The sequence below is a fragment of the Lolium perenne genome, chromosome 6 (genome assembly GCF_019359855.2).
Source record: "Lolium perenne isolate Kyuss_39 chromosome 6, Kyuss_2.0, whole genome shotgun sequence".
Lineage (NCBI taxonomy): Eukaryota > Viridiplantae > Streptophyta > Magnoliopsida > Poales > Poaceae > Lolium > Lolium perenne.
Genome location: NC_067249.2, coordinates 140,697,851 through 140,721,420, shown reverse-complemented (window position 1 = coordinate 140,721,420; position 23,570 = coordinate 140,697,851). Strand labels below are relative to the sequence as shown.

The following is a 23,570-nucleotide window of genomic DNA, read 5'->3' as shown; positions in this document are numbered from 1 at the left end:
GGAGGAGGGGTGGCGGCGGTGTTGTGGATCTAGGTTTCCAGTCGCACAACCCCACGGAAAGGACGGGGGAGGAGAGCAAAAAAGGGCATCTAGGACAAATTGCTTGAGTGGTAAAAGAAGGCGCCGATTGTTTCCACATCGTTTTACTCCTCTCACGCCCTTATATATAGTGGTGGATCGAAAACTCTTGATCCTGTTTGTACTCGTATTCCCATAGACCTCCTCATCAATCATCATGTTCTTGCCGAAATGGGTGAAAAGACCACCTCGGTTGGAATTCCTCATTAGTCATCGTGCCCTTTTATGCAATATTCGTGTGAATGTTAGGCAAATTTGAATATTCTACAAGAATTTTTTTGCTTTCACTTGTATGTGTGTTGGCATGTACTCCCTTGGCATGCCCTTATACATCAGCATAGAGTGCAGACCAATCTTATTTTCATGTGGGCTAGCACCATACCCTTGCACATAAGGCCATGTCCATTGAGAAACACCTACGCGGAGACTTGAAATTCAAATCCTCATCGTGCATAAGCATCCAGTGCTAGGGTAAATTTTTCTATGTGCTTTCTAAGGATCAGAATCCTAACAATGCATCAGTGGCAAAAACAAACGTCATGAGAACTATCAAACTTGTTAGGAATTTATTTTCCTAGAAACCTCCAACTAAGCGTCTAGGTTGTAGATGCCCAAAGGGTGAAATGAAAAGCTTGAAAATTATGCAAGACTAACAAGGCATGCCTGTGTTTGTGGAACAACTCAAGGACTTTTTTGCTTATAGTCAAACAAAAGTTATTTCTGTTTTTCTTTTTATATTTTGATATCTTAACGGGTTTCTTTCTAAAAATGCCATCTTAATGGGTTTTCATGGAAATCTAGTACGAGTTTCCATATGCTTTAGATGTTACCATATCTGCATTTAAGGAAAATGTAATCTTTTGGTATACTTCATAAATAGGCAGTAAGATTTTGGTGCCAAGACAATAACTGATTTCCAATTTCAAATCATTTTTATTTAGTACTATTATAATACTACTAGTAAGCGTGCCCGTGCAACGCACGGCTTAACAATGATTATCTCAACAAACACTTCCACGTGGATTTGTTAAGACAGTTATTGTTACACTTGTCTTAACACTCATGCAAGGACAATAGGAGCAGACTCCATCTGTTAGTGGTTATAAAGCTTCTCTCATTTTCAACAAATACAAATGAAAGTCCATAAAATGTTTCAAAATCTATAAGGTCTTGCCATTTGTTGTCATTCGCATCAAATACAAATGAAACCACATAAAAGATATCAAAATCATATTACTCATAACTACCATCCGAGTGAAGAAAATGCTTCTAAAAATATGTTCAACGCTTAATTACTAAGCTATAACGTTCAAAAATATAAAACCACTAAGGTACTTACATTTAGTGAAGCGCTTTGAAGATTGCATAAATCATTTTTTAGAACCTGAAATGCCCCTTTTCATGAATTTGTTTGATAACCACGACTTATTTAATAGACTGTTTAGAAATGTAACGCTACATATCATGCAGGACAGACATAATCTTACAACAGTTGCAAATACTGTGGTATTGCATCTCAATCTATTAATACTTGCACAGAAAGGAGCAACACACACGTAAGTAACCCAACACCAGGTCTGAAATTGACGTAGCCTAAAACTTCTCAAACCTACAATATACAAACACAATCATGTAAGTTCCAAGTAGAATCCATGGCTAAGATCTGTTCTAGGCAAAAAATAAAAAGATACTCTTCACGTTGTAATCTACCTCGCTAGTACTTCTTATCTCATTCAAAAAGAGTATTTACATAACAAGTTTGCTGACGCCTCCTTGTTGCTCTACTGGTGAAGCTTGTCCTATTGTCATATTGATTTCTTCAAGTTCTTTGAACCTGCACGAATTGGCATATACTTGCAATCAAATTCTCCTAATCTCTATGCCAGCTCCGCCACTGCAAGAAAGAGAAAAACATGTACAACACCACAGAACTGCAAAAACTACAGCTTTTGTTCACGCGCATCATAGTATCTAGAAACATTTAATTTGTTTGAGATGAACTTGCCATGCATATGCACACTGAAAACAAAAACGCTAATGAAAAAAGGGTTGTGCAAAAACTAAGTTTATTTAGCATATACAGTAAAGCAGAAATCTGTACTGCAACTCACAGTAAAGTCTGCTGACAGAAATCGGAAGGCAAATACTGATATGGTTCAAAACTTTTCAAGAAATCCTCTGTGGGAATTAACATGCACAAGAACTCGTACTATAATTGCTAGCAACAAGTTCACTTAAGATATAGCCAACTAAGCTTCAATGTGTCAAGAAGTATATACCTGGAACAACTTCCAATATGTTACGGTTCTTTGATGCCTCATCTCAAAACTGGCGGAACCTACCAGTCTGTAAGCAGATGAAATGAGGTTTAGCAATAAATACTCAATACACTCTAGCTCTTAGACATCTATATATTGGTCAATTAATTAGACGAAGTATGTACCTCTAGGTAGTGAGAAAGGACTATCAATGTCTTGAGCTGCTCCTCCATTTGCTGAAATAAAAGAGCATACAAGTCAACTCCACATAATGGCAGCTCATTCAGGAGATCCAACACAAATGCTACTAACAGATGCACAACCAGAAAGACACAGTATAGATATCTCATATATTATACATCTGTAAGACAAATTTGTGTTGTGTGAAATTTCAATATTTCAGAAATCAGAAGGAATACTTTAAAACCAAAAACATATTACTCTGGATGATATCTTTGATGTGCAAATGAGCATATATACTGAATATAAAGATGCTTATTCAATGAACTATAATCCTACAGTAATTTACAACATTTTGCACACTGATATTATATATGTTACAAGGTCAATGTAACAATCAGCTTTCAGATGAGATGAAGAATAAATGACCTACAACAAAAATTCAGAGGAAGGAAGCGGTGGATCCATATCCAGGACCAACTCATCTTAGCAGCCAGCTACAGCAATTTCAGCAAGAGCGAACTACACCCAAAGCACAGACACACGGTTAGTAATCAGCAGCCAAAAACACACGCACACACAGCTTAGTAATCAGCGGCAACAGCCAAACACACATCCGAGGCAGAGCACGCCATGCTCTCCCGTCGATCTCCTCTGATCCTCACTCCCCTCCCCCTCCTCACAGCTGGGCCCCTAGCTCCTCCTTCCCCTCCGGCTACATCGCCCCCACCTCCCTGTCCTACCTCCCCTGCTGGCGCTCGACGGCGCCCTGCGCGGCCTAGAGCTTCCGAGGGCCCTCTCCCCGCCGGAGGCTGGCGACGCGAGGCCTATGTCCATCTCCGCTTCCTCCATTAGATTCTCTGCTCGATCCAGCGAGGCTCTGGGTTAGATCGCTCAAGGCGGCGAGGGCAGGCGTGGAATGAGGAGATATAGAGGAAGGAGGGGAGAAGGAGCTTACCATGGAGGACCGTCGAGTGGGATGTACCGCCGGCCCTGTACCAGCTGTCGGGGAGGGGCGGCGGCGGCCGAAGCTGCGGTGTGGCGGCGGCGGCGAGATTCCCGTGCCCGAGGAACGGGGAAAGGACGTTTCTACGATTTGTGCTAGGGGCTGTGGATTTGGGGACGGGTAGTTTTCCTCTGCGGACGGAGTGTTCCGTGGAATATTCCTCTGGAGGTGGAGAATGGTCAGTCATTGTAAAATGCTAAGTGCACACAAGATTAACGCTGATGGTCTGATCGAAACTACGGGGGCTAATCGTGTGGTGGTAATCTTTCCGTGTACAATTGACGGGGTGGCTTTAGAAAAATTCTTGTTGGCTCTTTTATTAGTAGTGGAGATTAATACGGAGTAAGATAAATCCAGACTACCTGGCGCATCCAGCGGAGGTGCCAGCAAAGAGCAAGCACAGCCGTTTCGAAAAAAATGCGGCGCTAGGCTCCTGTGTGTTGACCGCCGTTGGTTGCTCCGTGTCACGCAATGCAGACTGGCGCTAAAACGGTGGACCCCACACATAGGGGAGGTAGTCAGGCAGGCCCTTCCGTGTGTGACGGGCTAGGCCAGCCCACGTAGTCCAATGCAGGCCAATGGGCTTCTTTAGCTGAAAAAGCCCGATGAGGCCCATCAACGTGCACGGCCCACACCCATGCATCTTCTTCTTTGCCAAGAAATGGTACCGCTTTAAACCACCAGCCCAGATCTCACGGCGAAGAAATCCCCCAAAACCCCCACCCAGAACAACCCCCAAATCCATCCCCAAAACTAGGTCAGCCATGGCCGGCGGCGGCGGGCAAGCGGCGGTCTCGTTCCTGACGAAGCTCGCCAAGGTAGCGGCTGGCGTGGGCGTGACGGCGTCGGCCGTCTCCACGTCCCTGTACACGGTGGACGGCGGGCAGCGGGCGGTCATCTTCGACCGCTTCCAGGGCGTGCTCCCCACGGTGGTCTCGGAGGGCACCCACTTCCTCATCCCCTGGCTCCAGAAGCCCTCCATCTTCGACATCCGCACGCGCCCGCACAGCTTCTCCTCCAACTCCGGCACCAAGGACCTGCAGATGGTCAGCCTCACGCTCCGCGTCCTCGCCCGCCCCGACGTCGACCGCCTCCCCGAGATCTTCACCTCCCTCGGCCTCGACTACGACGAGAAGGTGCTCCCCTCCATCGGCAACGAGGTGCTCAAGGCCGTCGTCGCCCAGTTCAACGCCGACCAGCTCCTCACCGACCGCCCCCACGTCTCGGCGCTCGTCCGTGAGGCCCTCATCCGCCGCGCCGCCGAGTTCAACATCGTCCTCGACGACGTCGCCATCACCCACCTCGCCTACGGCCATGACTTCGCCATGGCCGTCGAGAAGAAGCAGGTCGCGCAGCAGGAGGCCGAGCGCTCCAAGTTCGTCGTCGCCAAGGCGGAGCAGGAGAGGCGTGCTGCCGTCGTCCGTGCTGAGGGAGAGAGCGAGTCCGCACGCCTCATCTCGGAGGCTACCGCTATTGCCGGCAATGGCCTCATCGAGCTCAGGAGGATCGAGGCCGCCAAGGAGATCGCTGCGATGCTCGCACGCTCGCCCAACGTCTCCTACATCCCTTCCAGCGAGAATGGCCAGATGCTGCTTGGGCTCAACGCCGCCCGGTGAACATAATTGCCACTTATCCTTGAGTTGATTACAACTACCCTTTAGTATGCATCGACATTCGTTATCGTTTTATGATTTCATCGGAGACTTTTATGATGACATTGTGCTCACCAATGTCCACTTATGGAGGAGTTATTGAACAAATGCTGTAGTAGTATTTTGGTTGCCAAGTAGTATGCTATATTTGTTCTTATTGTAAGGTCTCGAATCATTAGGATCCTTTTAAATAGTATACATTGCAGCGTATGGCAATTGCTCAGAAGCTAGTTGGTCATTGAATTGTTGAATCCATATGTTGTGTTCTGTCTTGGTTTAACTTCTATGCTTTGTTCATGATATGCTTCTGGTTAAGTCTTACACCACTGTGTTCTACAGAGTTACTGTTTCTGCACTATGCTGTTTTATTTTTGCCTTGTCTTTGGTATAGTGTGCTTTGGGTCAAGCTGTGCAATGTACAGCCAAATATTGCACTCTGTTTTCGAAAATGGGGTGAGCATAAGCTGCATTGGTATTGATGACTACAATACCACAGCTAATTGCACTTAATCTTTTGTTTGGTGTGGGGTTCCTGGTTTTACTGTTCGTGAACCACTAGGAACTATGTACGGCAAGGGGTAGCTTGGTCTAAGTTTTCTCTTATTTGAGTCTACAGCTAATTGCAGTTAATCTTTTGTTTGGTGTGGGGTTTCTGGTTTTACTGTTTGTGAACCACTAGGAACTATGTAAGGCAAGGGGTAGATTGGTCTAAGCTTTCTCTTATTTGAGTATAAATGGCTAATGTTCATTATGGCAATACGATTAGTGCAAAATTGACAGTCTGACATCGGATACTAGCTATGTTCCATTTTATTCCCTATGCTTCCGGTGTGCCTGATATTTCCCATTTGTTTGAGTCCAAGTCACTAATATTCATTACGGCGATAGGATCTATGGAAATTTCATAGTCTGACATAGGAAGCTAGTTCCATTATGCTCATGCTTCTAGTATTTCTTAACCAGGTTAGGCTGAAGTACATTGTCCAATGGCTTAAATTTCGTGACCCATATCTTCTATTGTTGGTTCTAGAGTTCTGGAATGCTTCTTCTAGTTCCTGTGGGGTGTTAATTTAGAGAGCTGTACTGAATACTTCTGATGTTGTGGTTCTTCTTAACCTGATATAAATTTATAGAGTAATATGTTGACACTTGGTAATATTGTTTTGCCTTCTCTTTGGTATAGTGTGCTTTGGTTCAAGCAGTGCAATGTACAGAAATATATTGCACTCTAATTTCGAAAATGGGGTGAGCATAAGCTGCATTAGTTTTGAGTACTACAACACTACTGCTACTTGCAGCTAATATTTTGTTTGCTGTGCGTTTTCTGGTTTTACTGTTGGTGAGCCACTAGGAACTATATCCAGCAAGGGATAACTTGGTCCGAACTTTTCCTCTTACTAGTGTTCATTACAGCAATATGATTGTAAAAAATTGATAGTCTGAAATTGGGTGCTAGTTCCATTATGTTCCCTATGCTTTAGGTGTGTCCGAAATTTCCCTTTTATCTGAGTCCAAGTCACTAGTGTTCACTACGGTGATATGATCTAGTTCCATTATGTTCCTGATGCTTCAGGTGTATTTTCTTCTCTTTGGTATACTGTGCTTTGGTTCAAGCTATGCTATGTAGAGCAAAATATTGCACTCTAATTTGGAAATTGGGGTGAGCATGAGCTGCATTGGTATTGAGTACTGCAACACTAAATCTGCTTGCAGTTAATATAGTACTGTATGTTGTTTGGTGTTGGTTTTCTGGTTTTACTGTTTGCGAACCCATTATAAACTATGTCTAACAGGGGATAGCTTGTTCTATTGTTTTCCTCTTATATTAGTCTAAACCACTAATGTCCGTGGAAAATTGGTAGTCTGACGACATCCATTGCTCCCTTATGTTAACTATGCTTCAGGTGTGTCCGAAATTTTCTTTTTCTTTTTGTCCCAAGTAACTAATGTTGATCAGATAGATACGGCCGGTGTAAATTCGTTAGTCTGACATTACCTTCTCTGAAACAACGAAAGTGTGTCCGAAATTTCTCTTTTATTTGAGTCCAATTAACAATGTTCATTAAGGTGATATGTCTGATACTGAGTGCTAGTTCCCTATGCTTTAGTTCTGTCTGAAGTTTCCATTTTATTTGAGTCCAAGTCACTAATTTTCATTATGGTGGTATGATCTGTGGGAATTAGATAGTCTGACATCAAAGGTGTGTCTGAAATTTTCTTATTGTTTGAGTCTGTCACTAGAGGTTCATTAGGGCTATATGATCAATGGGAATTAGATAGTCTAACATCAAAGGTGTGTCTGAAGTTTTCTTTTTATTTGATCTATGCCACTGAGGTTCATTATGGCGATATGATCAGTGAAAAATAGATAGTCTGACATCGGATGCTAGTTCCATTATGTTCGTCCAATGGCTTATTCTTGTGACTCATGGTCCGTTGTTGTTTCTAGCTGCATGATTTACTGTTCTGGAATGCTTCTTCTAGATAGCTGTACTGGAATACTTCTGATGTTGTGGTTCTTCTCCAGCTAAATTAAATTTAGAGTAGTGTTTTGACATTTTGGTATTATATAGGAAAAATGCCCGTGCGTTGCACCGGGAAAATTGAATATACAACCGTTCTAGCAAATTGGTTGTGCTAGCACTTCTTGTCACCAGTGTCCATGTCGATAACTTTTTCTCTTATTCATGACAAACATAATAATGCATAAGATTATATTGCAAGTCCCTCGCTGCACCGCACTGTTAATCATGTTAGACCCAATCTTTAAATTTTACTGTATTAAGTTATTACTACACACATTATATTTTTGATAACGGTTCTGCAAGTACTGAAAAGATATGCTCGCCAATCTAGGGAACACCGTAACCCTAGCCTTATTTTAGTTTTTTCCGCATTTTCTCCTCTAACATAGCAGGAAGCGCGCTTCGATCTCTTTTCTTCTCTGAATTTTTTTCCAATTTTAGGCTGGAGTACATCGTCCAATGGCTTAAATTTTGTGACCCATATCATCTATTGTTGGTTCTGGAGTTCTGGAATGCTTCTTCTAGTTCCCGCGGGGTGTTAATTTAGAGAGCTACTGAATACTTCTGATGTTGTGGTTCTTCTTAACCTGATATAAATTTATAGAGTAATATGTTGACACTTGGTAATTTTGTTTTGCCTTCTCTTTGGTATAGTGTGCTTTGGTCAACCTGTGCAATGTACAGAAATATATTGCACTCTAATTTCGAAAATGGGGTGACCATAAGCTGCAGTGGTTTTGAGTACTACAACACTAGTACACTACTGCTACTTGCAGCTATTTTTTTTTTGTTTGCTGTTGGTTTTCTGGTTTTACTGTTGGTGAACCACTAGGAACTATGTCCAGCAAGGGCCGAAGTTTTCATCTTATTTGAGTCTAAATCGCTTGCGTTCATTACAGTGAAAATTTGGTAGTCTGAAATTGGATGCTAGTTCCATTATGTTCCCTATGCTTTAGATGTGTCCGAAATTCTCCTTTTATTTGAGTCCAAGTCAGTAATGCTCACTATGGTGATATGATCAATGGAAATTATATAGTCTGACATAGGATGCTAGTTCCATTTTGTTCCTGATGCTTCAGATGTATTTCCTTCTCTTTGGTATAGTGTGCTTTGGTTCAAGATGTGCAATGTACAGCAAAATATTGCACTCTAATTTGGAAAATGGGGTGAGCATGAGCTGCATTGGTATTGAGTACTGCAACACTAGTACACTACATGTACTTGCAGTTAACATGCTGTTTGGTGTGGGTTTTCTGGTTTTACTGTACCCATTACGAACTATGTCCAACAGGGGATATAGCTTGTTCTGTTGTTTTCCTCTTATTTTAGTCTATAAACCACTAATGTTCATTACGAAGATATACTCAGTGGAAATTGATAGTCTGACATCCGATACTAGCTCCCTTATGTTACCTATGCTTCAGGCGTGTCCGAAGTCCCTTTTCTTTTAGTCCCAAGTAACTAATGTTCATCACCTAGATACTGTCGGTGTAAACTAGTTAGTCTGACATTACCTTGTCTGAAACAATGAAGGTGTGTCCAAAATTTCTTTAATTTGAATCCAAGTCACTATGTTCATTATGGTGTGATATGTCTGATATTGAGTGCTGGTTCCCTTATGTTCCCTATGCTTAAGGTCTGTTGAAAATTCCATTTTATTTGAGTCCAAGTCACTAATGTTCATTACGGCAATATGATCTGGAGTTAGATAGTCTGACATCAAAGGTGTGTCAGAAATTTTCTTATTGTTTGAGTCTGTCACTGAGGTTCATTAGGGGCTTAAGGCTATATGATCAGCGGGAACTAGGTAGTCTGACATCAAAGGTGTGTCTGAAGTTTTCTTTTTATTGATCTATTTCACTGAGGTTCATTATGGCGATATGATAAGTGAAAATTAGATAGTGGGACATCGGATGCTAGTTTCATTATGTTTCAGGTGTATTTCTTAACCAGGTTAGGCTGGAGTACGTCCAATGGCTTATTCTTGTAATCCATTGTTGTTTCTAGCTGAATGATTTATTATTCTGGAATGCTGCTTCTACTTCTCGTGTGATGTTCGTTTAGATAGCTGTACTGGAATACTTCTGATGTTGTGGTTTTTCTCCGGCTGAATTAAATTTAGAGTGTAGTGTTTTGACATTTGGTATTTTTGTTTTCCCCTTATTAGGCGCTACATGTGGTTTTGCAGTAACTTATAAAGAATTATTTGGAGTTGTATATCAAAAAGGCAGAAGTTTACCTTTCCCTTTACAAATCTTAGTTAAGTTTGCAATATTTGGTTTGATATTTAGTGAGAGGGATCATCTTATAATTCTACTGTCGCGATCTAAGCAAAATAAGATGCATAAAGGATTAACATCACATGCAATTCATAATATGAGATATGATATGGCCTTTCTTCTTGTGTTTTTGATCTCCATCTCCAAAGCACGGTGATGATCATCACCAGCATGGCGTCAAGGTCAGTGGCGCCGCTTCATGGTTGTTCATCACTTATAGCAACTATAACAACTACTTGTAATAAAGCTATTACACGATGAATAGACACGCATGTCTTAACAAATTTAAAGACAACCATGTCGGTTGCCATAATACAATAATGATCATCTCATACATCAAATATAGTCACAATCACATAGCCATATCACATCACATGCCCCTGCAAAAACAATTTAGACGCCTCTAAAGAGTGTTTGCATGTTTTACGTGGTTTGGGACTTTCGAGTAAGATCCGATCTACCTACGAACAAGAACCACAACGCTGATACAAGTGTTGTCAAGTGCAGATTGTAAATTGGATCTGAATTATGGTGGGAGAAACTGACACCCGCTGAGCAAATTATGCAATACAAGTTGCATGTCAAGCGTGAAGCAAGTCTCATGAACGCGGTCATGTAAGGTTAAACCGGGCCGCTTCATCCCCCCAACCCGCAAGATGCAAAGTACAAGAAAAGCAAGAGACAACAAAAGCATCAACGCCCACAAAACCATTGTGTTCTACTCGTGCAACAGTTCTATGCATAGACACAGCTCTGATACCACTTTAGGGTTCATTGCATGAAAAACAAAAAAATTCTACCGCAAAGACGAATAAATCCACCCAATCTATAGAAAAGCCAAGATCTAATCTATGAGATCGGAGCAACGAGAAAGAAGAGACACTAACCCTCTAAGATCCAAAGCCTTAACGAGATCAGATCTCGTGGTTGATGTAGACGATCGTTCCGGTGCTGCAATCCGGCAACACTTCCGTACTCGATCACACGTACGGTGTCGATGACGTACTTTCTATCCCCGTTCCAGCGGTAAGCGGAGGTGGTAGATCCCCTCGGAATCTCAGCAGCACAACGGCGTGGTGGTGGTGGTGGTGGAGGTGAAGATCCTGCAGGGCTTCGCCAAGCCAGTGCAAGAATAATGAGGAGGAGGAGAGGTGGCGGCTAGGGTGGGAGAAGGGATGGGATGCGCCCCTGCCCCCTCCCTCTTTATATAGGGGAGGGACGGCCCGGGTTGCCTTGTCCCCTCCTCCAAGCCCTAGGGCCGTCACACCAAGAGGGAGGGGGAAACTTACCCCCCAAGTATTCCCCCTTTAGGGTTTATCCAAAACCTTAAGGGGTTGGCCTGCCTGGGCCTTGAGGTTGTGGTGCGCCTGGCCCATTAGGGTTGTGCTGCACCCCATCGGCTCATGTGGCCCCTCCAATGTCGTGGGCCCATAGGTGGCCCCTCCGGAACCTTCTAGAAGCTTCTCGGTCTTCCACCGGAAAATTCCCGAACTTTTCCGAACCCCAGAAAATAACTTTCCTTATATGAATCTTATTCTTTGGACCATTCAGGATCTCCTCGTGATGTCCTGGATCCCATCCGAGACTCCGAAAAATATTCGGTGTCCAACTCATATTCCATATCTACTAGTATACGGCATCGAACCTTAAGTGTGTCACCCTACGGTTCGTGAACTACGCAGACATGATCGAGACTCCTCTCCGATCAATAACCAATAGCGGTACCTGTAGATCCATAATGGCTCCCACATATTCACCGATAATTTAGTGATCGAATGAACCATTAACATATGATACTGATTCCCTTTGTCGCGCGATACTTTACTTATTCGAGGTTCGATCATCGGTATCTCTGATACCTAGTTCAACCTCATTACCGATAAGTACTCTTTACTCGTACCGTGGTATGTAATCCCTTGTGACCTTGTCACATGGTTGCAAGCTAATTGGATGACATTCCACCGAGAGGGCCCAGAGCATATCTATCCGTCATCAGGATGGACAAATCCCATTCTTGATCCATATGCCTCAACTCATACTTTCTGAATACTTAATCCCATCTTTATAACCACCCATTTACGAAGTGGCGTTTGATGTAATCAAATTACCCATCCGGTGTAAGTGATTTACATGATCTCATGGTCGAAGGATTAGGTTACTATGTAACGAAAGCTTATAGCAAGACGAACTTAATGACTTGATCTTATGCTACACTTATTATGTGTGTGTATACATTATATCATTCTTCCAATGACATAACCTTGTTATTAACAACATCCAATGTTCATGATCAGAAAACCATGATCATCTATTAATCAACAAGCTAGTTTTAATAAGAGGCTTACTAGGAACTCTTTTATGTTTACATAACACACAAGTATTAATGTTTCTGGTTAATACAATTATAGCATGGGATGCAAACATTTACCATAAACACAAAGATATAACAATAACCACTTTATTATTGCCTCTTGGGCATATCTCAACACTACAATCTCCATCGATCAATTTCTCCTCTAAGCGAGGGGAATCCATTAGATCTATATTTTGGAGTCATTTGTTTATTGCCTCCATTATTATTCCATAGCATTTGTTGCTTTGGTGGGATTTGAGTGTGAAGGATTTGCGCACTCTTGGTTTTTTTTTTTTGCTTTTGCTTCCTTGCATAAGTGTTGAGCTCTCCATTACGATTAGTTCGAGTGAGAGGCCGCGAACTTGTTACTTTTGGAGGGGTTACCTCCTAGTTGGCTTGGCGGTTGGTCCTCCGGTGACCTCTTTGTGGAAGATTGTAAAGAGGCCCGAGCTTCTACTTCGTGGAGGTTGTGAAGCTTGCCATCTCCGGAGTGGAGGAAAAGCTAACCATAAAGGAAAGACATTTGTCCTTCGTGTTATTGGCTTGGAGAAGAAGGTGAGCCTTCGTGGCGTTCGGGAGACCTTCGTGGTAACTCGCATCTCTCCAACGTGATGCACCTCACTTCGTGTGGGGAACACAGGAATATATCTTCGTCTTCGCATGCCTCGGTTATCTCTATATTCGAGTTTACTTTCCTTGTGATAGCCATCGTGCTTGAAGTACTTATATCTTGCTATCACTTGTGTTCATATATCTTGTGTCTATCTTGCTTAGCTTGAGTTGTTGTTTTTGCACTTAGTTGAGCCTAACATATTTAGGTTTTGTGCTTGTAAAATAAACGTTAGTTTAGTTCCTCATTCTTACAAGCCAAATCCGTAATAATTTTTAAAAAAATACCTATTCACCTCCTCTAGGCGACATATCGTCCTTTCAATGGTATGAAAGGATAACCAGGATAATCTACCATATGAGCAAACAATTAACCCTAACACTCTAGACATGTCGTGCATGTCAAATAGGAGCTTTGTACTACCGTTGTACAAATAGATCTATGCATATTAGACCGGATAAGAGTGGATTTGGAACATACCGCCATTGTTGAACCTCGGTGAGCAGAACTTGAACCGTGTATTAAGCCGTCCAGCTCGGCGTCGATGAAGGCTTGCTCGATTATGGCTTCGATTTTCCGCTCTTCTGTCGTCATCGTGGTGTTCTTGGATTTACCGGCGGCAGGGCAACCATCGGTGAAGAGAGGAGAGAGGAGGGTGAGGACGGCCAAGTGAGAGGGAGACTGAGCGGTGAGGGGAATTATGCCGCACATTCTCGATACGTCGCGTGGACTCCCGCTTTTCTCCACGCGTTCATCCGCATTTTCAAGTTGTGTGTGTCAGCGCTTGTCTCGCCACAGAAGGCCGAATAGAGCGTGCCTATCATGACTCTTTTTTTTTTGCTTTCAGGATCAATGGATCATGATGTGCGGGCCAAACGTTTCACGTGGGCAACCAGACCGACGAATTTTGGTCCGCCAGCTACGGAAAAGAATTGCGAGTATCCAAACAAACCCCTAGGATCGGAGAAATTTCTAGGTTCCCAATGGACGACTCCACATGACAAAAATATACACTACTCCTTTCATTCTTAAATAAGTGTACGTTAAGGCATGTTACACCAAATTTGTTAACTTTGACCAACTTTCTACAAAAAAGTAGTAGTATTTATGGCACATGTAGTTCAATAATATAGTAATTTAATGTTATATATGTTGCCATTTTTGTGTATAAAATTGGCTGAATCATAAATTGTTTGACTCCCAAAAAAGCAAAACGTCACGAACGGAGGGAGTACATCCGTTCCAATAAACAAGGCTTACATTATTTTCGAAAAGTCGAATAATGTAAAGTTTAACCGAGTTCATATAGAAGCAACATGCAAGATACAAAATTAATATCATTAGACACATCATGAAATATATTTTCATACGATACCTTATGTACTGATGGTTTTATTTCTAAAAGTTTAATCACATTTTACTTGGCTTGATTTTTCAAAATAAAAAACTTATTCATCGAAATGAAATGGAGAGAGTATTCTCAAAGACACCACACATTTAACATTAGTATGCATGTTTCAGAGATAAAATATATGCCACCTTTTTCACTTACTACTGACGTTGCATTTTTCAAAGGAAAATGATTCATTGCCCCCGGGGGATAAGGCTCTCCCAACCCCCGGGTCCCCAGCCGCCGGATCAACCATTTTGATGGTTAGATTTGCATGTAGCAAAAAAACACCTTCGGCAGCAAAAAATCACCCCGGCAGCAAATGACTGAAGAAAAAAACGGTTCGTTCAGAAAAAGAAAAATAAAAAGGCTGGGCTCGCTGGAGACCTCCCCACGTAGTAAAAAAATGTGATAATGTAGCAAAGATGAAAATCGTCAGAGACATCGTCGGAGACAACGTAGCAAACATATTATCACGATGTAATGCTATTTTTTTTGCTATAATTGTTTTATTGTTTTGCTACTTTAATTTTAAAAATTTGCTACGAGCTTTCCGGCGAGATCTCCGGCGAGGTCTCCGGCGAGGTCTCCGGCGAGCTCAGCCTTTTTATTTGATTTCGTAACTGAACTGTTTTTTGCTAAGCGGGTTATGTTTTTGCTGCCGGGAGGTATTTTTTTGCTACATTCAGTAGAAGCAGATCTGACCGTCCAATATAGCCGATCCGACGGCTGGCGACCCGAGGGCTAGGAAATCAGATCCTCGGAGGACGCCCAGCAGTTCCCTTTTTCAAAGAAAACAGACTTGGACGTAACACGGTCTGGCTCAGCGAAATGGCCCAACTTGGTCGAAAGCGAGGACCTCAGCGTGTACAATGCAACCCAAAATACTCTTTGCTTTTGAAAGGAGAAAGACGGCGTATATATTATATGGCGAGCAGAGTAGACCACAAACGAGGCGATTTACACAAAAATAACCCAAAAGTGAAAGAAAAGCACAGAATGACCCTCCGGCGAAACTATTTCACCAATCTAACCCTTTTGTGTGGCGCCCCTCCCACGGGCGCCACACATGCCCATGTGGCTCCCCTCCTGCTGGCGCCACTGATCCAGCCGACGTGGCCCCCTCGCCGCTGAGCTGGTGCGCCCATCCGACGTGGCAGCATGTGTGGCGCCCCTCCCAACGGCGCCACACATGCACTTGTAATCCCCCAAAATATACTGTGAGACAATTCCTCTGGGACTTAGCCATTTTGCGAGGCTCGATGTGTGGCGCCGATGCCACGGGCGCCACACATCCACTTAAGTGTGGCGCCCGCGCCCGCGCCCAGCCCGACCCTTCTTTCTTCTTTCTCTTCCTCTCTCCTTCTCCTCCCCAACCGCCGCCGCCGCACGCCTCCCCTTCGCCCCCCCACCAAATCAACCAAGGAATCATCAGATCTATCCGGCCAACTCCTTCCTCCTCCATTCCTCAAGGTATTCCCCTTCGATTCCCTCCGATTCATCCAATAGTGTTGGTGGATTTGGTAGATTTGGGTATGAACCCTAGATTTGGTAGATTTCTTGGATTTGGATATGTAGAAATTTATGTTGGTGGAATCTACATTGTAGTCTATGTGTTTGAACCAAAGATTTGTTGGAACCCTAGATATGAAATTTTACATGTATGTGTTGAAATCCTATGTATGTATGTGTTGAAATGTTGGTTGTGTTTGAACCAAAGATGTTTGAAATGGCTATGTATGTGTTGAAATGGGTATGTATGTGTTGAATGTGTATGTGTAGGAACCCTAGATATGTTAGTGGATTTGGATATGAACCCTAGATTTGTTCAAATTCTATGTATGTATGTGTTGAAATGTCTAATATTTGCCTAGCAAATGCATTCAAATGTGTTACATATGCCTAGTATTCTTGATGGAATAACTCATATTTGTTAGGAATGTATGTGTGATGGCTTATTTGGATATATTCTCATGTATGTGTTGCTCATATTTGGTATGAATGGCTCATAATATGTTGTATGTGTTGCTCATACATGTAGGATGGTGTGGCTTCTGGATGAAGAGTACGATAGGGTGCACCGGGCTGTTCATATGACGGAGAAGGGAACGGATCTTCAACCTTTGAAGATTCGTTACCATGGCACATCGGATATACCGTATGACGAGAGGTACACGGAGTTCATCCGGCCTACCGGTCTTCTCCCGTTCATATCCCTTGTAAGCCGTGGGGGCCACTCATGAACCCCTCGGCACTCACCGCCCTTGTCGACCGGTGGAGGCCGGAGACTCACACCTTCCACTTGAGGGCCGGCGAGATGGCCCCTACTCTCCAGGATGTTTCCATGATCCTTGGACTACCTATTCAGGGCGAGCCACTGTGTATGAACACAGCTTCGATGGGTGGCGCGAGCAGATGCAGGTGCTTATTGGCATGGCTCCTCCGCTGCCAACGTAACCAAAGAAGAGAGCGCCCGCCGGCGCGTCTTTCGAATGGATCAGGACTAACTTTGGAGAATGCCGGAAGAGGCCGACGAGGACACTCGGAGGACGTACGCCCGCGTGTACTTATGGTACATGATTTCGAGGACTCTCTTTCCGACGGTGGGGGAAGGCTGGCCCATTGGTGTTGGTCAAGGCGCTAACGGTGTTGGATAACCGTTGGAGTTGGGGAACAGCGGCACTTGCCTACCTCTACCGGCAGGTGATGATTTGCTCTATGTACTATTTTCCTATAGTAGTGTGCTAGACAAAGTACTAACCAAATGTCTTACGTGCGCAGTTGGACGAAGCTTGTCGCAGAATCGGGAGCAGGATCGGAGCGGCGGTATTGGTGGATGCATGCTCCTACTTTCCGTATGGAGCTGGGACCGCCTATCAGTTGGGCGGCCTAGGGTACTCAACGAGAGGCCATGGCCTCATTACCCTCACTTTCCTGATCGGGAGCCCACTTGGGCATACCTTTGGGACAATGTCTCGGAGATGTCGGGCGATCCAAAGATCATGTACATGCAGTACACTGCGGAGTTGGACACTCTTACCGCTGAGTAGGTAACCGATCACTCTTTTGCAATCCTAGTTTTCATTGATTCTACTGGCATGTTCTAAATTCTGAGATATTTGTATGCTGCAGGTGGAATGGGAGCCATATGGTAGCTACTACCGTATTGGCGCGTCGATGACTGACCTCAACCACAAGTGCACGGAGGAGGCGCGGTTCTGGCGTATGCGCTGCCCACTCATATGCATGTGGCTTGTTGAACACCACCAGCCGCAAAGAGTGATGGGACAGTTTGGGCTGTATCGAGTGCCCACCGTGTGGCAAGACACGGACAAGGCGCTTCATAGGTAAACTTACGGAATCATGCGATGGAAGATTCTTGATAGAAGAGGTACAAACTAACTTGTTGATTCTTGCAGGCTTGATAGGCAGCGGCGAGAGGAAGATCACAAATTGGCCGATCCATCATAGCGGCCACATCGCAATGCGTTCCAACAGTGTTTGGAAGCGGCACGGAATGCTGGCCCTGAGCAGATTGTGCCTCACAACTTGGCCGCTTTCAACAACTACCTCGAGTGGTTCCATGAGAACACGCGTATCGAGTTAGTTAAGCACGCGTATCCTGAGGAGATCTTGGACGACCCCATCCAGTTCGATGAGGTTGGGCAAAGCCAGCATGACACCTTTGCTCGCAGAGGGAGACCGACTTCTATTGCTTCCGAGCTGAACTTCGTGGTATTCTATTCTCTCACTAACTAGTACATCATCTACATTGCCATGTGGTCGCTTCAATTGTGTATGCTATGTTTGTCACAGCGGAAGGAGATCGAAAAACAAATTTGAGGAGTGCGAGGTTATGTGGGAGCAGAGCGGGACAGATGACAAGCCTGTCGGACCGTTGCGGTATTTCATTAAGGTATGATCACCAACTTTGAATGTACGATACTATGATGTGGTGGATTTGTAACCATGAACGGGATGACGCAGAACACTGCACGAAAGATGCGGCGGTTAGCCAGCTTGCTAGGTTGCCGGGAAGCCGAAATCGCTACATCTTCCTCTTCAGAAGAGCGGGAGGTATGGACTATTTTGTTGCTGTCAAACATGTTCTTCCTAATTTCAACTTTGTAATCTCATGTGTTCGTGTTTGTGAAGATTCCTGAGGATGAGCTAATTCTGAGTCAAGCCATACTTCCAAAGCGTACCTCGAAGCAAGCCCCACGGTCAGCTTACCAGTTGAAGCCAAGGGGCAAGGGTCCAAACCGGTACACTCCGGAAGATTATGTCAACCGAGGAAAGAAGGTTGTCACTGAGGAGGATGAGGGGCCGCGGCGGAGATCAGCTTTGTCGAGGATGAGGAACGACGAGCCGTTCTCTTCAGAGGAGGAGGAGGATGAGGAGGAGGAGGAGGAGCAGGAGCAGCAGGAGCAGCAGCCACGGCAGCGGACGAAGAGGATGGCCATCCGGAAGCAGCCCGCGAGGACGGCACGTCGAGGACGCTACTAGGATGTGCTACGTGTTGTTGTGAACTCTATATTCATAAGTATCGATTTGTGAACCCTATGTCATTTCGAACCATGGTGTGTAATGCTACTTGTTGTTTGAATCTACGTGCTACAATGTGACCTATGAAGTGTTATATGTGTATGTCATGAAATTGCTACTTGTTGTGTCCAATGTTGTACTCGTAACTGTTGGAGTTTGGTAGGATTTTTCATGTTTTTAACACAAGTCAATGTGTGGCGCCCTTCAAACTGGCGCCACAAGTGCTTGTGTGGCGCCCGTGGCATCGGCGCCACACATGCCAACTTATATCAAGTATTGGGTCGAAAACATCCAGGGGCTCCGGACGATAAGTCCTTAGCCGTTTTCGCGAGCCTCTATGTGTGGCGCCCGTGGCATCGGCGCCACACATGCTAGTGTGGCGCCCGTGGCATCGGCGCCACACATCGAGCCTCGCAAAATGGCTAAGTCCCAGAGGAATTGTCTCACAGTATGTTTTGGGGGATTACAAGATCATGTGTGGCGCCTTTGGGAGGGGCGCCACACAAGCTGCCACGTCGGATGGGCGCACCAGCTCAGCGGCGAGGGGGCCACGTCGGCTGGAACAGTGACGCCGGCAGGAGGGGAGCCACATGGGCATGTGTGGCGCCCGTGGGAGGGGCGCCACACAAAAGGGTTAGATTGGTGAAATAGTTTCGCCGGAGGGTTAGTCTGTGCTTTTCTTTCACTTTTGGGTTATTTTTGTGTAAATCGCCCACAAACGACGCGTACAACACCGGCAGACAGAGCGACAGACGGCACGGCGGAGCACGGACACTCCCACAGTCCCGTCCCATCTCACTCACGGCCACGCGCTCACCGTCACCACGCCAGAGAGAGGCCAGAGCTCCATGGCAGGGCAGGGCCCCACCCCTCGTCCATGTCCATGTCCATCCCGCCACCCAAGCCCCAAACATACGCCGCAAAGCCAGCGCGGCACCCTGCTCTGCACTCTGCTCTCTGCTTTGACCACCACCACCACCTCCCCTCCCTCCCGAGTAGAGGCCAAGCTCTCCTCTCTGCCCGCCGCCCGCCATGGATCCGGCGTCCGAGGAGCTCGAGCGCCGCAGCCGCTACCTCAGCTCGCTCATCCGCCGCACCAAGCTCAGCGCCGCGCCCGCGCCCGCTCCCCTCCCCCCTACTCCTCCCCCGGAGCCAGAGCCCGACACGAAGCTCGAGCTGGACCTCGAGCGGGAGCGCTCGCCCCTCCGCCGCGCCAAGCTCGGCGCCGCGCCCGCTCCCCCTCCTTCCACCCCTCACCCGGAGCCCGACACCAAGCTGGAGCTGGAGCCGGCGCCTAGGAGCCGGAGACCCGCGGAGGCCAAGGCGGCGGTGGAGAAGAGGGAGGTGCAAGACGCGGACGGGAAGGACAAGGGGAAGGAGGAGCGGAAGGTCTCGGTGCGGGTCCGGGCGGCCGACATGCCCGCGGCAATGCAGCGGCGCGCGCTCCGGCTCGCCTACGACGCCGTCGCCGCCGCCACGCCGCGGGTCGACGGCAAGCGCCTAGCGCTCGCGCTCAAGAAGGTACAACATCCGCACCTCTGCTCCTTTGGTAGCTACGGCAGTGGGAACGGTTCTGTACCTGCGTCGAGCACATTGGGGCATTGAGGCCGTTTGTTGTTGTGGTGGGCGTGTTACTTCCTCATGCGGATCAATGTAGTAGTAGTGCATATGTGTTTGATTCGGATTTAGGATCTTAGAAACGTACTACTTAGATTACTGGTGAGGTGCTGCTGCTTGCTTTGCTTTGCTACTTGCGTCGGGCACATTGGGCCATTCAGATCGTTTCTTGTCGTGGGCGTGGTACAGAGAGAACGCTGTCATGTTGATGTAGTGGACATGTGTGTGATTCAGATTATGAACTTAGGAACGAGCTTAGATTACTGTCGGTGAGGTGCTGTTGCTTTCTTTGCTTCACTACTTGGATGTGACCTGCACTAGTTGCTTCAGTTGCCACCTAGTTTGACGAGGTTGCAACCAAGTTCGGAGGCATGGTATTTTGTTTGCCCAATTTTGCCACCCATGGGTAGTTTTCGAGCACAAACCAAACATATCCGATGGGTAGTTTGCCCAAACCGCATGCAGGATATCGGGTGTGTTCATCCCACTTAATGGAAGAGAAGAGAAAAACAGTGATATAAATCTATCCAAGAAACATACCCTGGATCAAATTAGAGCTAATTTAGTGAGAATGAATGCACAAGTGCAATGCAGTATCTGTTTAACTACTGCTGGAATGAAACATACCGATGGAAGTGGTACTGGCCGATATTATCTTTCTACTTCTGTTAGAGATAAACATTTGATCGCAACATTTGAAAAAGACCTCACGCCCTGATACTTGAAATGCTACTCAATAGCTAATAGCTGTTTCTCAGTAAAATGTTTAAACCATGTGTAATGGTAGCTGGTAATGTTTATTTTCGACCATGTGTCGTATGAAATTGATCTTCTCCATCTTGTACGTATAATTCACCTTTTCTTTATGTTGTTCTCACCAGGTTTACATTCTTTTTTTTTGTCTGATCCTTATTGTTAGTATTTCATAAGCGTTTCCTAAATGGTCCTTTCACAAGTACCACAAGCATTTCCCAAATGGTAGTATCACATTTAAATGCAGAACCAATTTTCTGCACACTTCATCGCAAGTACTAGTATATTAGAACTGGCATGTGTGGGCAGCTTATGAACGGCCCCATCCTGCTAGATTGTTGAGACTCCTACATGCATTGCTGTGCCATGAAACAGTCTTAATATGTTTGCCTGCACCTTTCTCTGCAGCCTTAAGCACTATTTTGATAGGTTAATATTGGTTTCATTTGCTTTCAGGAATTCGACACCGCATACGGCCCTGCTTGGCACTGCATTGTTGGGACGAGCTTTGGTTCCTATGTCACTCACTCTTTGGGAGGTTTTCTATACTTCTCTGTTGACAAGGTCCACATTCTTCTCTTCAGAACTGCTGTTGAGCCATTAGGCCACCTACGGTGAGACCTGCAATCAGTTCATTAGGTAGTCTAGATGCTCTGTAGTCTGTATTGGAACCTCTAACATGCAGAAGGTTAAGGAGGGTAGGCTGATCTCCGTGAAAATATGTAGAACCAATCTGTTGTAACTTCCATGTATTATGTGCTCATCTGCCATGTAAACCCTAGCACTTGTTAACCTGCAAGGCTGTACTAAGTTTGGCAGTTCTTCGGCTCCTTATCAGGTAGCATAATGCTTAAGCTTGTAACCTTTGCTGACAGCCTTGATTCAGGCCTAAATTTGTGAAGCCGCTGCAGGGCTCCTATCATTGGTCTACTGAATGCAATGCCTACTGTTTGGATCTTTTGCCTGAACGTTTTTTCCAGATTTGCAATGTCTAGTTCTATATCTAGCCAAATATAGTGGAGGGTGGAAGGTATATATATCATTCTTCATTTGGTTCAGTCGAATTCTCATCCACATGATTCCAATCAGAGCATCACATTTCAACTGACCAAGCAAATGAGTAGCAGCTCTACATGTATCTGAACAAGAACTAGCACGCATTGTAAGCAAGTGGCTAATGAAGAAAATACCATTGTTAGCACTGTTCATTTGGTCCAGCTGATACGCAACAATCAGTGCATTTTTCTAGCACTAAAAAAACTGAGGCTCTACACGGGTAATGTGAAAACCAAAGACACTGTATCTGTACGACTAAGCTGCAGAGCAGAAGAATTCTCCCGGGTTCCGGATCGAGGTCGTCCAAGAAGCCTAAAGTAGCACCGAGATCGAGGCCAATCCGCTGAACAGCACCGTCGCGATCACAAGCCCGACGCTGCTTATCCGGCACCGGCCGGCTCTCGACGGATCGCCAGCACGGCGCGCCGGTCGAACAGCTGGTGGCGGCGGCAGCGCCTCCACAACTGCATGTAGACACAACTAGTTAGACGACATGGTCGATCGATCAGCACGCGCGCGCGCCTACAATACGGAGTAATAATTGGTGGGACTAGCTACTAACCTGGCTGGGAGGAGCCGGTGGCGCCGGCGCGGCAGCCGACGGGGAGGCCGCAGCGCGTGGGGAGCCTGAGCGCCTGCTCCCTGGTGACGTTGAAGTCGAGGAGCATCCCGGGGTCGGCGAGCAGCTGGCACAGGCACGGCATCTCGGTGCCCGCGGCGCGGTTGAGGGCCGTGCAGCACGTCGGCGCGGGGCGCTTGGACGACTTGAGGTACGCCGTGCACGGCAGCACCTCCTCCAGGCACGGCAGGAGCGGATCCGGAATGATGCTCCTGCCAGGGGCGGGTGCGGGGGCGGCGGCGGGAGCGCCGACGGCCGTGGCAGTGCGGGGCCTCGGGAGGACGAGGATCAGGGAGAAGAGGAGCACGGCGACGCGAACGGCGGAGCGACGCATCGTGAGCGCGCGCGCGCGAGCGAGCTCTATCTGCCTCCGGGACGACCGATCGGCGCCGTCGCAGGTACGATCGATCCGAGGTTTGTTTTGACTCGTTAAGCCTCTCCGGCCGCGCGCTCCGTGATCTTGGGCGATGTAATGGTGGCGACTCGGCAAAGTGCATGCATGCGCAGGCCGTTACGAACTCACGGTTTATGTTAAGGCAGACGCGACACTCGCTAGTTATGAGTGAAATTACTATACACTAGAACTCGATAAGGCAGCAATGTGCGGAGGGTTTTAACGTGTTTTCCAACTCCTATTTTCAGACATCAG

At 45.9% G+C, this 23,570-nt stretch overlaps 3 protein-coding genes and 1 long non-coding RNA gene across 4 annotated transcripts; 2 read left to right on the top strand and 2 right to left on the bottom strand.

Annotated features, from left to right (window-relative positions):
* Positions 1 to 1,833: 1,833 nt before the first annotated feature.
* LOC127326472 (uncharacterized) lies at positions 1,834 to 3,586 on the bottom strand. Its single transcript, XR_007867892.2, has 4 exons — positions 3,475 to 3,586; positions 2,522 to 2,572; positions 2,358 to 2,424; positions 1,834 to 1,912 (listed from the first exon to the last, which is right to left on the bottom strand). It is a non-coding gene; the product is annotated as an uncharacterized lncRNA (long non-coding RNA).
* A 631-nt stretch (positions 3,587 to 4,217) lies between these two features.
* On the top strand, positions 4,218 to 5,400 carry LOC127326560 (prohibitin-3, mitochondrial). Its single transcript, XM_051353407.2, has one exon. The coding sequence runs from the start codon at positions 4,287 to 4,289 to the stop codon at positions 5,136 to 5,138; it is 852 nt and encodes a 283-aa protein (XP_051209367.1). The 5' UTR covers positions 4,218 to 4,286; the 3' UTR covers positions 5,139 to 5,400.
* A 14,332-nt stretch (positions 5,401 to 19,732) lies between these two features.
* LOC127326450 (uncharacterized) lies at positions 19,733 to 22,203 on the top strand. Its single transcript, XM_051353305.2, has 2 exons — positions 19,733 to 20,397; positions 21,703 to 22,203. Exons 1-2 carry the CDS (start codon positions 19,909 to 19,911, stop codon positions 21,862 to 21,864), a joined length of 651 nt encoding a protein of 216 aa, XP_051209265.1. The 5' UTR covers positions 19,733 to 19,908; the 3' UTR covers positions 21,865 to 22,203.
* A 218-nt stretch (positions 22,204 to 22,421) lies between these two features.
* On the bottom strand, positions 22,422 to 23,385 carry LOC127326476 (non-specific lipid transfer protein GPI-anchored 7). The gene is made up of 2 exons (XM_051353329.2): positions 22,865 to 23,385; positions 22,422 to 22,766 (listed from the first exon to the last, which is right to left on the bottom strand). Exons 1-2 carry the CDS (start codon positions 23,253 to 23,255, stop codon positions 22,615 to 22,617), a joined length of 543 nt encoding a protein of 180 aa, XP_051209289.1. The 5' UTR covers positions 23,256 to 23,385; the 3' UTR covers positions 22,422 to 22,614.
* Between the last annotated feature and the right edge of the window lie 185 nt (positions 23,386 to 23,570).